Here is a 14,545-nt window from a genome sequence, read left to right as displayed (position 1 = left end):
TACTCACCCTCCCCCCCCCCATCCCTGTCCCCAGCCGGCGCACACATCCCATCTCACTCTGGGCTCTCTACACTCAGGGCGCACACCGAGGTGCACAACAGGTGCCAAGGATGACTTAAAAGGGGGGGGGGGGCATGGTGTGTTGGGTACCGTCTGGGCCGAGATCGCAGATAGGATGAGAGAGGGGGGGTTGGGGACATAGGACGGAGAGGGGGGGGGCAGGACAGGGGGGCAGCGCAAAAAAAGGGGGGATGAATGTGAAAAAAGTGGATTTTCATGGAGAGAGAGATCGGGAGACGGAAGCACCTGACGCAAGGACGGGGGCCGCCCCGGGGCCGGCGGGGGGCCTGGTGACACCGATCCGGATCTTCGTGCCATGAACCCCCCCTCCCGGGATGCCAGGACCCGCAAGAGGACGTGACGCCCCTGGACGCTCACAATGAGGTACCGTGATTTCTTCTCTTCCGAACGACCGATCGACCGAACGACCGAACGACCGCCACGTCTAACGGACAAACTTTCCCCGGTTAGATTCCCTTCCCTTACCCCCCCTCCCTTCTCACTTGTTGATCTGAAACTTCGCCAGGGCCCCCAGCCAGCACCGGCGGGTTCCCTTCGGACCCCGGAAAGAAGGGGGGATGGGGGGGTGACTAGTCCCGAGCCAGCTATGGAGAATGGGGAAAGTAGTCAGAGAGGGAAGAAGAAGGAGGGGGGGCGGGGGGCGACTTTCCCTCACTTGTCACTCTCTCCCCACTATTAATCCCTTTGTTCGGAGAAGTTCCCAGTACACAATGCCTCCTCGCTGGTCACGTTACTGGGGGGATGGGGGGGTTCCTGGAGTCCCCGTGAACCTCCAACATCAAAACAGGCCGAGGAGGAAAATCCGGGATTATCGGGATTAGCGAGCCGGCCGAGGGCCCAAAACTAAACTTTCCGATTGTTTGTGTAGTTTCTGCCCCTCCCCCCCTCCAAAACAGAAGTCCCTTTAAAAAGTCCAACCACCAAAAAAATGAGATATTTCAGTTACAGGTGGACTCGTCTCGTAGAGTCTCACTCCTCCTGCTGCAGTATTGGGGGCCCTTCCTCCTATCACACTCCTCATCCCCATCCCCTTACATTTTGTTTTTTATTTTATTATTATTTTCTTTTATTTATTTTATTATTATCATTATTTTTTATACATTGTAGCTGGTTGTGATTTTACCAAACAATACATATCTGTGATTCTATAATACACCCCTCAGATATACGGGGGGCCTCTTTTTTCCTCTCGCATCCCCCAGAAAACAAAATAAGTATCCGGGGGGGGGGGTGGAGGGAGCCCATGGTTGGCCAGCAGAAAGGTTCCGCCCCCCACCCCCATTTATTATTATTTATCTATTTATTTTGTTTAATTTTATTTTTATTATTTTTTGTTTAATTTTATTATTTTTATTTATTTAGTTTTTTTATTTCATTATTATTTTCTTTATTTTTTTTTTGTTTTATTTTAATATTATTTTTTAGTTTTATTTTATTATTAGTATTACTTTTTTTGTTTTATTTTTTTATTCCATTATTATTTTCTTAATTATTTTAGTTTTATTTTATATATATTTTTGTTTTATTTTATTATTTTTCTTATTATTATTTTTGTTTTATTTTATTATTATTGTTATTATTCTGTTTTTTGATATATTGTAGATGGTTGTGATTTTACCAAACGATACAAATCTATGATTCTATAATACACCCCTCAGATATATGGGGCGTCTTTTTTCTACACATCCCCCAAAAAAACAAATAAGTATCCGGGGGGGGGGGGGTGGAGAAAGCCCATGGTTGGCCGGCAGGTTCGCATAACCTAAAAAGTTCCCCTCCCCCAGGAGTCTGCCAAGTTTTTTTTATTATTATTATTATTATTATTATTATTATTATTTATCAACTTATTTTGTTTAATTTTGTTATTATTATTATTTTTAGTTTAATTTTATTATGATTATTTTTTGTTTTATTTTGTTATTATTATTTTTTATTCTACTATTATTTTCTTTTTTTTATTTCTTATTTAGTTTTTATTTTATTAAAATATTATTATTATTATTATTATTATTATTATTATTATTATTATTATTAATCTATTTATTTTGTTTTATTTTATTATTATTATTTTTTAGTTTCATTTTATAATGATTATTTTTTGTTTTATTTTATTAATATTATTTATTTAGGTTTTATTTTCCTATTATTATTTTTTATTCTATTATTATTATCTTTCTTTTTTTATTTTATTTTATTACTTCGTTTTTTAGTTTCATTTTATTATTATTTATTTCGTTTTATGTTGTTATTTTTTTATTCTCTTATTATTTTCTTTCTTTTTTTTTTAGTTTTATTTTATTATTATTATTATTATTGTTTTATTATTATTAATAATAATAATAATAATAATAATAATAATAATAATAATATTATTATGTTTTCTTTTATTTTATTATTATTATTTTATTTTATTATTATTTATTTTATTTTTCTTTTATTTTTTTTTATTTTATTATTACTATTATTATTATTATTACTTTTATAATACACCCCTCAGATATACGGGGGGCCCCTTTTTTCCAATCGCATCCCCCAGAAAACAAAATAAGTATCCGGGGGGTGAAGGAAGTCGTGTTATGGAGAGAACTTTGAGTTTTATTTTAGATACATTGTAGCCGGTTGTGATTTCCCCCGAATGATACAAATGTGTAATAATATAAATCCACCAATCAGATCGCCGGGGGGCCCCGTCCAGCTGTCCGTCAGCAGAGCGCCCCCCCCGTCCCCCGTCCCCTGACCACGCCGGGCCCTTCTATTTATAGATGTCACTGAGAGGTGACAGGAGACGAGTCCTGTACTGAACATGGCGACACCCGGGGACATCCTTGTCTATCACTTATCATTGCGTCAGAGGGAAGAGGACCTCCCCCGACACCCGATCACATCTAAGGGACATTCTTCCCACTGATCACCAATGTAAGGGACATTCTTCTCACTGATCACCAATGTAAGGGACATTCTTCTCACTGATCACCAATGTAAGGGACATTCTTCTCACTGATCACCAATGTAAGGGACACTCTTCCCACTGATCACCAATGTAAGGGACATTCTTCTCACTGATCACCAATGTAAGGGACATTCTTCTCACTGATCACCAATGTAAGGGACATTCTTCTCACTGATCACCAATGTAAGGAACATTCCTCCCACTGATCACCAATGTAAGGGACATTCTTCTCACTGATCACCAATGTAAGGAACATTCTTCCCACTGATCACCAATGTAAGGGACATTCTTCTCACTGATCACCAATGTAAGGGACATTCTTCTCACTGATCACCAATGTAAGGGACATTCTTCCCACTGATCACCAATGTAAGGGACATTCTTCTCACTGATCACCAATGTAAGGGACATTCTTCTCACTGATCACCAATGTAAGGGACATTCTTCTCACTGATCACCAATGTAAGGGACATTCTTCCCACTGATCACCAATGTAAGGGACATTCTTCTCACTGATCACCAATGTAAGGGACATTCTTCCCCCTGATCACCAATGTAAGGGACATTCTTCTCACTGATCACCAATGTAAGGGACATTCTTCTCACTGATCACCAATGTAAGGGACATTCTTCTCACTGATCACCAATGTAAGGGACATTCTTCCCACTGATCACCAATGTAAGGGACATTCTTCTCACTGATCACCAATGTAAGGGACATTCTTCCCCCTGATCACCAATGTAAGGGACATTCTTCCCACTGATCACCAATGTAAGGGACATTCTTCCCACTGATCACCAATGTAAGGGACATTCTTCTCACTGATCACCAATGTAAGGGACATTCTTCTCACTGATCACCAATGTAAGGGACATTCTTCTCACTGATCACCAATGTAAGGGACATTCTTCTCACTGATCACCAATGTAAGGAACATTCTTCCCACTGATCACCAATGTAAGGAACATTCTTCTCACTGATCACCAATGTAAGGAACATTCTTCTCACTGATCACCAATGTAAGGGACATTCTTCCCACTGATCACCAATGTAAGGGGCATTCTTCTCACTGATCACCAATGTAAGGAACATTCTTCCCACTGATCACCAATGTAAGGGACATTCTTCCCACTGATCACCAATGTAAGGAACATTCTTCCCACTGATCACCAATGTAAGGAACATTCTTCTCACTGATCACCAATGTAAGGGACATTCTTCTCACTGATCACCAATGTAAGGAACATTCTTCCCACTGATCACCAATGTAAGGGACATTCTTCTCACTGATCACCAATGTAAGGAACATTCTTCCCACTGATCACCAATGTAAGGGACATTCTTCTCACTGATCACCAATGTAAGGGACATTCTTCCCACTGATCACCAATGTAAGGGACATTCTTCTCACTGATCACCAATGTAAGGAACATTCTTCTCACTGATCACCAATGTAAGGGACATTCTTCCCACTGATCACCAATGTAAGGGACATTCTTCTCACTGATCACCAATGTAAGGAACATTCTTCTCACTGATCACCAATGTAAGGGACATTCTTCCCACTGATCACCAATGTAAGGGACATTCTTCTCACTGATCACCAATGTAAGGGACATTCTTCTCACTGATCACCAATGTAAGGGACATTCTTCTCACTGATCACCAATGTAAGGAACATTCTTCTCACTGATCACCAATGTAAGGGACATTCTTCTCACTGATCACCAATGTAAGGAACATTCTTCCCACTGATCACCAATGTAAGGGACATTCTTCTCACTGATCACCAATGTAAGGGACATTCTTCCCACTGATCACCAATGTAAGGGACATTCTTCTCACTGATCACCAATGTAAGGGACATTCTTCTCACTGATCACCAATGTAAGGGACATTCTTCTCACTGATCACCAATGTAAGGAACATTCTTCCCACTGATCACCAATGTAAGGAACATTCTTCCCACTGATCACCAATGTAAGGGACATTCTTCCCACTGATCACCAATGTAAGGAACATTCTTCTCACTGATCACCAATGTAAGGGACATTCTTCTCACTGATCACCAATGTAAGGAACATTCTTCTCACTGATCACCAATGTAAGGAACATTCTTCTCACTGATCACCAATGTAAGGGACATTCTTCCCACTGATCACCAATGTAAGGAACATTCTTCCCACTGATCACCAATGTAAGGGACATTCTTCTCACTGATCACCAATGTAAGGAACATTCTTCCCACTGATCACCAATGTAAGGGACATTCTTCCCACTGATCACCAATGTAAGGAACATTCTTCTCACTGATCACCAATGTAAGGAACATTCTCCTCACTGATCACCAATGTAAGGAACATTCTTCCCACTGATCACCAATGTAAGGGACATTCTTCTCACTGATCACCAATGTAAGGGACATTCTTCCCACTGATCACCAATGTAAGGAACATTCTTCCCACTGATCACCAATGTAAGGGACATTCTTCTCACTGATCACCAATGTAAGGGACATTCTTCCCACTGATCACCAATGTAAGGAACATTCTTCCCACTGATCACCAATGTAAGGGACATTCTTCTCACTGATCACCAATGTAAGGGACATTCTTCCCACTGATCACCAATGTAAGGGACATTCTTCCCACTGATCACCAATGTAAGGGACATTCTTCTCACTGATCACCAATGTAAGGAACATTCTTCTCACTGATCACCAATGTAAGGGACATTCTTCCCACTGATCACCAATGTAAGGAACATTCTTCTCACTGATCACCAATGTAAGGAACATTCTTCTCACTGATCACCAATGTAAGGGACATTCTTCCCACTGATCACCAATGTAAGGGACATTCTTCCCACTGATCACCAATGTAAGGGACATTCTTCTCACTGATCACCAATGTAAGGGACATTCTTCCCACTGATCACCAATGTAAGGGACATTCTTCTCACTGATCACCAATGTAAGGAACATTCTTCCCACTGATCACCAATGTAAGGGACATTCTTCTCACTGATCACCAATGTAAGGAACATTCTTCTCACTGATCACCAATGTAAGGGACATTCTTCCCACTGATCACCAATGTAAGAGACATTCTTCTCACTGATCACCAATGTAAGGGACATTCTTCTCACTGATCACCAATGTAAGGGACATTCTTCCCACTGATCACCAATGTAAGGAACATTCTTCCCACTGATCACCAATGTAAGGGACATTCTTCCCACTGATCACCAATGTAAGAGACATTCTTCCCACTGATCACCAATGTAAGGAACATTCTTCTCACTGATCACCAATGTAAGGGACATTCTTCTCACTGATCACCAATGTAAGGGACATTCTTCCCACTGATCACCAATGTAAGGGACATTCTTCCCACTGATCACCAATGTAAGGGACATTCTTCTCACTGATCACCAATGTAAGGGACATTCTTCTCACTGATCACCAATGTAAGGGACATTCTTCTCACTGATCACCAATGTAAAGAACATTCTTCTCACTGATCACCAATGTAAGGGACATTCTTCTCACTGATCACCAATGTAAGGGACATTCTTCTCACTGATCACCAATGTAAGGGACATTCTTCTCACTGATCACCAATGTAAGGGACATTCTTCTCACTGATCACCAATGTAAGGGACATTCTTCTCACTGATCACCAATGTAAGGAACATTCTTCTCACTGATCACCAATGTAAGGGACATTCTTCTCACTGATCACCAATGTAAGGGACATTCTTCTCACTGATCACCAATGTAAGGGACATTCTTCTCACTGATCACCAATGTAAGGAACATTCTTCTCACTGATCACCAATGTAAGGAACATTCTTCCCACTGATCACCAATGTAAGGAACATTCTTCTCACTGATCACCAATGTAAGGAACATTCTTCCCACTGATCACCAATGTAAGAGACATTCTTCTCACTGATCACCAATGTAAGGAACATTCTTCTCACTGATCACCAATGTAAGGGACATTCTTCCCACTGATCACCAATGTAAGGGACATTCTTCTCACTGATCACCAATGTAAGGAACATTCTTCTCACTGATCACCAATGTAAGGAACATTCTTCTCACTGATCACCAATGTAAGGGACATTCTTCCCACTGATCACCAATGTAAGGAACATTCTTCCCACTGATCACCAATGTAAGGGACATTCTTCCCACTGATCACCAATGTAAGGGACATTCTTCTCACTGATCACCAATGTAAGGAACATTCTTCTCACTGATCACCAATGTAAGGGACATTCTTCTCACTGATCACCAATGTAAGGAACATTCTTCTCACTGATCACCAATGTAAGGGACATTCTTCTCACTGATCACCAATGTAAAGAGTCGGTGCCACTCAAGGGAGATTCCATTTCTGTTATGGCCTGCAGCAATCCGCCATTTTGCTCAACCTCCTCCTGAGATGACCCAGGCCGCTGGGGAGGGAGGGGGGCAGATACTGACTCAGGTGCGACAGATCCTTCTTTCAGGACAGCAAGTTTCTGTTCCTCCTTAGTAATGCGGTGAAGTCTGTTCACCGCTCTGCAAGTTTCTGTTCCTCCATAGCAATATAGCAAAGTCTGTTCACCACTCTATCCTGGAAGACTGGTAGACACTTCCTTACCCCGCCATCCATACTGTCACCGTTGCTGTGGCATCCACCCTCTGGCTGGCATTGGCACAGGCACTTTCCTTCATCTGTTGGAATCTCGCCTCATTCTCAAACTTCTCCTTGAACACACTGCTGCTTTCCTTCAGAGAGGCGACCAACTTCTCCTGCTTCTTCAATGCCTCCTCCAGAGACTTCCTTCTTACTGCTTGCAGACGTAGGCCCGGATTCACAAAGCACTTGTGCCAACGTATCTCCAGATACGCCGCGTAAGTGCAAATATGCGCCGTCGTATCTGTGCGCCGGACCCACAAACCAAGATACGCCTAAAAACGGGCTTCATTCGTAACTTGCCTACGCCAGCGTAGAGTGGGCGCATATTTACGCTGGACGCATGTGGCGCTCCCATTGATTTTCTATTCAAATATGCAAATGAGGGAGATACACCGATTCACGAACGTACGTGCGCCCGACGCAGGCTACGAGTGGTGCGCGTAAGTTGTACGTCCGGCGTAAAGTTATGCCCCATAAAGGAGGTGCAACCCAGCAGCATCAATGCAAAAGGCTGCACCGGGGAACACAAGCTGGCGTATTTTACGTAGTTTACGTTGGACGTGAATAGGGCTGGGCGTAGGTTACGTTCACGCCATAGGCAGTGATCCGGCGTATCTTAGGCAGTTTTTCCGACGTGTTTGTGAGCATGCGCACTGGGATGCGTCCACGGGACGGCGCATGCGATGTTAGTTATACGTATCTGTCTGGCGCTCGGCCCATCATTTGCATGGGGTCACGCCTCATTTGCATGGCTCATGCCCACTTCCACCTACGCCGGCTTACGCCTAGGAAACCCAGCACAGTTTTGGGAGCAAGTGCTCTGTGAATTCCATGCTTGCCTCTCTGCGCTGCGTTGGTGTAGCGTACAGGAGTTACACTACGACAGCATAAATGTGCAGTATGCACAGCAGAGGAGTGTGGAGGGTATGACAGTGAGCACTATGTATAGGAGAGGAGTGTGGAGGGTATGACAGTGGGCACTATGTACAGGAGAGGAGTGTGGAGGGTATGACAGTGGGCACTATGTACAGGAGAGGAGTGTGGAGGGTATGACAGTGGGCACTATGTACAGGAAAGGAGTGTGGAGGGTATGACAGTGGGCAGTATGCACAGCAGAGGAGTGTGGAGGGTATGACAGAGGGTGGTATGTACCGGAGAGGAGTGTGGAGGGTATGACAGTGGGCAGTATGTACAGGAGAGGAGTGTGGAGGGTATGACAGTGGGCAGTATGTATAGGAGAGGAGTGTGGAGGGTATGACAGTGGGCAGTATCTACAGGAGAGGAGTGTGGAGGGTATGACAGTGGGCAGTATGTACAGGAGAGGAGTGTGGAGGGTATGACAGTGGGCGGTATGTACAGGAGAGGAGTGTGGAGGGTATGACAGTGGGCGGTATGTACAGGAGAGGAGTGTGGAGGGTATGACAGTGGGCAGTATCTACAGGAGAGGAGTGTGGAGGGTATGACAGTGGGCAGTATCTACAGGAGAGGAGTGTGGAGGGTATGACAGTGGGCAGTATGTACAGGAAAGGAGTTTGGAGGGTATGACAGTGGGCAGTATGTACAGGAGAGGAGTGTGGAGGGTATGACAGTGGGCAGTATGTACAGGAAAGGAGTTTGGAGGGTATGACAGTGGGAAGTATGTACAGGAGAGGAGTGTGGAGGGTATGATGGGAGGCGGTATGTACAGGAAAGGAGTGTGGAGAGAAAGATAGTTGGCAGTATGTAGAGTGTGAAGGGTAAGGTTGGGTTACAGTATGTACAGGAGAGGAGTGTGGGGGTATGACAGTGAGCAGTATGTACAGGAGAGGAGTTTGGAGGGTATGACAGTGGGCCCTATGTATAGAAGAGAAGTGTAGAGGGTATGACAGTGGGCACTATGTATAGGAGAGAAGTTTGGAGGGTATGACAGTGGGCACTATGTATGCGAGAGGAGTGTGGAGGGAATGACAGTGGGCACTATGTATAGGAGAGGAGTGTGGAGGGTATGACAGTGAGCAGTGTGCACAGGAGGAGCGTGGAGAGTATGACAGTGGGCACTATGTATAGGAGAGGAGTGTGGAGGGTATGACAGTGGGCACTATGTATAGGAGAGGAGTGTGGAGGGTATGAAAGTGAGCACTATGTATAGGAGAGGAGTGTGGAGGGTATGATAGTGAGCAGTATGTACAGGAGAGGAGTGTGGAGGGTATGACAGTGGGCACTATGTACAGGAGAGGAGTGTGGAGGGTATGACAGTGGGCACTATGTATAGGAGAGGAGTGTGGAGGGTATGACAGTGGGCGGTATGTACAGGAGAGGAGTGTGGAGGGTATGACAGTGGGCACTATGTATAGGAGAGGAGTGTGGAGAGTATGATAGTGGGCACTATGTATAGGAGAGGAGTCTATGGGACTCGAACGTTTGAAATCTAAAGTGCTAATTTTAAAGGCTAATATGCAAGTTATTGTCCTAAAAAGTGTTTGGGGACCCGGGTCCTGCCCCAGGGGAGTGTGTGGGGACCCGGGTCCTGCCCCAGAGGAGTGTGTGGGGACCCGGGTCCTGCCCCAGGGCACATGTATCAATGCAAAAAAAAGTATTAAAAACGGCATTTTTTTTGGGAGCAGGGATTTTAAATGACTTTTTATCCTTCAGAAATTACATTTTGTACAGGGACAGTTATAAGCACGGGAAACATGCACTGCTTTACAGGCATACTATAGACACCCCCCAGGTACGAAATTTAAAATAATATTTCACTTTTATTGTTTTTTTAAAACTTTTTTTTGCACTGATACATGTCCCGTGGGGCAGGACACAGGTCCCCAAACACTCCCCTGGGGCAGGACACAGGTCCCCAAACACTCCCCTGGGGCAGGACACAGGTCCCCAAACACTCCCCTGGGGCAGGACACAGGTCCCCAAACACTCCCCTGGGGCAGGACACAGGTCCCCAAACACTCCCCTGGGGCAGGACACAGGTCCCAAACACTCCCCTGGGGCAGGACACAGGTCCCCAAACACTCCCCTGGGGCAGGACACAGGTCCCCAAACACTCCCCTGGGGCAGGACACAGGTCCCCAAACACTCCCCTGGGGCAGGACACAGGTCCCCAAACACTCCCCTGGGGCAGGACACAGGTCCCATACACTCCCCTGGGGCAGGACCCGGGTCCCCAAACACTCCCCTGGGGCAGGACACAGGTCCCATACACTCCCCTGGGGCAGGACCCGGGTCACCAAACACTCCCCTGGGGCAGGACACAGGTCCCCAAACACTACCCTGGGGCAGAACACAGGTCCCAAACAATCCCCTGGGGCAGGACCCGGGTCCCCAAACACTCCTCTGGGGCAGGACACAGGTCCCAAACACTCCCCTGGGGAAGGACACAGGTCCCCAAACACTCCCCCGGGGCAGGACACAGGTCCCCAAACACTCCCCTGGGGAAGGACACAGGTCCCCAAACACTCCCCTGGGGCAGGACACAGGTCCCCAAACACTCCCCTGGGGCAGGACCCGGGTCCCCAAACACTCCCTTGGGGCAGGACCCGGGTCCCCAAACACTCCCCTGGGACAGGACCCGGGTCCCCAAACACTCCCCTGGGACAGGACCCGGGTCCCCAAACACTCCCCTGGGACAGGACCCGGGTCCCCAAACACTCCCCTGGGACAGGACCCGGGTCCCCAAACACTCCCCTGGGATAGGACCCGGGTCCCCAAACACTCCCCTGGGACAGGACCCGGGTCCCCAAACACTCCCCTGGGACAGGACCCGGGTCCCCAAACACTCCCCTGGGATAGGACCCGGGTCCCCAAACACTCCCCTGGGGCAGGACACAGGTCCCCAAACACTTTTTAGGACAATAACTTGCCTTTAAAATTAGCACTTTAGATTTTTTCCATAGACTATTCCAGGGTGTTCTGCTGCTTTTCAAATTCGCCGCAAACACCCCAAATTGTTCGGTGAACAGGCAATGTTCCAGTCAAACTTAAAGCTAAATCCCTAGTGGGGGACAGGCTGGGGAGAGATACTAGTCATTCCCTGGGAAGACCCTGGCTAGTATCAGAGCCAGATACACACGGGTTACATACACCGCGATCGTTGGAGTGAGAGTGATAATTCTAGCACTAGACCTCCTCTGTAACTCTAAACATGTAACCTGTAAAATAAATTAAAGCATTGCTTAGCCTTAGTATACAAAAATAAAAATCGTGCTAACTTTAGTTTTTAGTTTTTTTTTATATATAATGTTTGGGGGTTCTGAGTAATTTTCTAGAAAGAAACAAAAAAGACGATTTTTCCATGAAGAAAATCCCAATAAAATACATTTACGTTTTTGGTCTGAATTGTTTTACTTTCGGTCGTATTTTAGTCTTTTGAATTGTTTTAATTTAATTGTATTTTAGACATCTTAATTATTTTACTTTCAGTCGCATTTTATTTGTCTGAATTGTTTTAGTCGTATTTTATAGTCTGTGGAATTCTTTCAGTTTTAGTCCTATTTTAGTCTTCCGAATTTTTCAGTTTTAATCTGATTTTAGTCATCTGAATTGTTTTACTTTCAGTCGTATTTTAGTCATACGAATTGTTTTCGATGTATTTTAGTCTTCTGAATCGTTTCAGTTTTATGTCCTATTTTAGGTTTTTGATTTTTTGTAGTTGCATTTTAGTCATCTGAATGGTTTTAGTCGTATTTTAGTCGTCTGAATGGTCTTACTTTCGGTCATACTTTATAGTCTGTGGAATTGTTTCAGTTTTAGTCCTATTTTAGTTTTTTAATTTTTTTTAGTTGTATTTTAGTCATCTGAATTGTTTTACTTTCGGTCGTATTTTAGTCGCCTGATATGTTTTAGACGTATTTTAGTCCTATGAATTGTTTCAGTTTCAGTCCTATTTTAGGTTTTTGATTTTTTTTTAGTTGTATTTTAGTCATCTGAATTGCTTTAGTCTTATTTTAGTTTATTTGAATGGTTTTAGTCGTATTTTAGTCGTCTGAATTGTTTTACTTTCGGTCGTATTTTATAGTTTGTGGAATTGTTTCAGTTTTAGTCCTATTTTTATTTTTTTTATTTTTTTAGTTGTATTTTGGTCATCTGAATTGTTTCAGTCGTATTTTAGTCTGTGGAATTGTTTCAGCTTTAGTCCAATTTTAGTTATTTGAATTGTTTTAATTTAATTGTATTTTAGTCATCTTAATTATTTTACTTAATAATACGGTCGTATTTTAGTCACCTGATATGTTTTAGTCGTATTTTAGTCATATGAATTGTTTCAGTTTTAGTCCTATTTTAGGTTTTTGATTTTTTTTTTAGTTGTATTTTAGTCACCTAAATTGCTTTAGTCGTATTTTAGTAATTTGAATGGTTTTAGTCGTATTTTAGTCTACTAAAATCTCCAGTACCGGTGTTATTTTAGTAGATGAAATGAACTCTTCTCTGATATGGGATTTTGTTTTTTTTCCCCTATTTGAAGTGTAAGGCCCAAACGTTTTCTCTCGTTTTGGACGGAGCGGGGGAGGGGCTCGGTGTCCCCGCTGGAGAGATGCGGCGGATTTTCAGAAGAGGGTCAGAGATTTCTCTTACGCGTTTTCTTTTTTTTTTAACGCATTGGGGTGAAAATAATGGGCTGCCCTACACACAACCTGTGGGAACGCGCCGCACGTTTCCTCTCACTTCCTGTTGGGTCTCTGGGACAGGAAGTGAAGCGAAATCTCTCCCGACGCAAAAACTGGCCGGGGGATAAAGCAACGTGGGAGGGGCTAAAGACACTCTTCTGCCTGGGGGATCCCTGGGGCCACTCCCCCCGCCCCCCCCTCCCCTGGCTGGACTACTTCCCCACTTTTTTTAGGTTGGTGTGAGTGTGCAGCATGAGAAGTGAGACCTCTTTTTTTTTTGGTCAGACTGCTGCAGATTCACCCCCCTGGCTGCGGTGTCCACCTTACACTGGGCGGAGCTCTGGGTGGGGGCGTGTCCTTTAGTTGTGTCCCCGTGCTGGGAATGTGTGGACAGTCCATGGAGGGGGACAGGGAAGAATAACGGCTCCCATCCCCCGCCCACCACTGAGGCTCCATCCAGACAGAACCTGGAAGCCCTCGCCGGGGCCGCGGCTCCTGGCAGTGGAGGGGGGGGGGATGAGTAAGAGGGTCCAGGCTGTCCTCAGTGATCTGCCAAACCAGGCCCAGCCACATCGCCGCCGCCATATGAGTCAGCGAGAGGAGGGAGACTCCCCGCCACAATCCTCATCACTGACACAAGGATATGGAAAGATACAATGTAACCTGTCTGCAGGAATCAGCAACAAACCGATACTTTTCATCTTTTCCTCACTGTCAGTCGGGATTCTGTCTCTCTGTTTTTTAAACAAATATTTTCCAGCGTTTTTTGAGCAGTTCTTGGCGGTGTTCACAAATGTCTGACACAGATCAGCCCCCCCCCCCCCCACTAGCACCTCTCACCTTGTACGCTGTACAGCTTCTAGGGGGGGGGGGGATCTCCGGGGTCACTTCGGGGATCATCTACTGGTCTGTACTGGTTCCATCTTATAGCTCTATACAGCTTCTAGCGGGGCTGATTTCCAGTGTCCCTTCAGCAGGGCCATCTTTAAGGGTGCTTGGACCCGCCCCAAAATCCTCAAAAACAAACAAACAAAGGGGCAGCTGCTTTGGGCTCGACAACCATGACTGGGCCCGGGGAAGCTTCCCCTTCTGTCCTGCGTTAAAGACGGCCCCGGCCTTTGGGGGATCATTCACTGGTCTGTACTGGTTCCACTGTACTGGTTCCAATTTATCGTGCTGTAAAACTTCTAGGGGGGCTGATCTCCGGGGTCCTTTCTGTGATCATCTACTG

At 44.8% G+C, this 14,545-nt stretch overlaps 1 protein-coding gene across 1 annotated transcript in view; it reads left to right on the top strand.

The window, feature by feature from the left end:
* The first annotated feature begins 231 nt into the window (after nt 1-231).
* Nucleotides 232-14,545, top strand: part of ARHGEF19 (Rho guanine nucleotide exchange factor 19) — a 60,503-nt gene continuing 46,189 nt past the window's right edge. Inside the window, exon 1 of the mRNA XM_040326755.1 lies at nt 232-444. Coding sequence (XP_040182689.1) covers nt 440-444 — 5 coding nt within the window. The 5' untranslated portion in view covers nt 232-439. The remainder of the gene's footprint in view (nt 445-14,545) is intronic.

Source organism: Rana temporaria, chromosome 10 (genome assembly GCF_905171775.1).
Source record: "Rana temporaria chromosome 10, aRanTem1.1, whole genome shotgun sequence".
Classification (NCBI taxonomy): domain Eukaryota; kingdom Metazoa; phylum Chordata; class Amphibia; order Anura; family Ranidae; genus Rana; species Rana temporaria.
The sequence above is the reverse complement of the archived record's forward strand: the minus strand, read 5'-3'. Positions and strand labels throughout refer to the sequence as shown.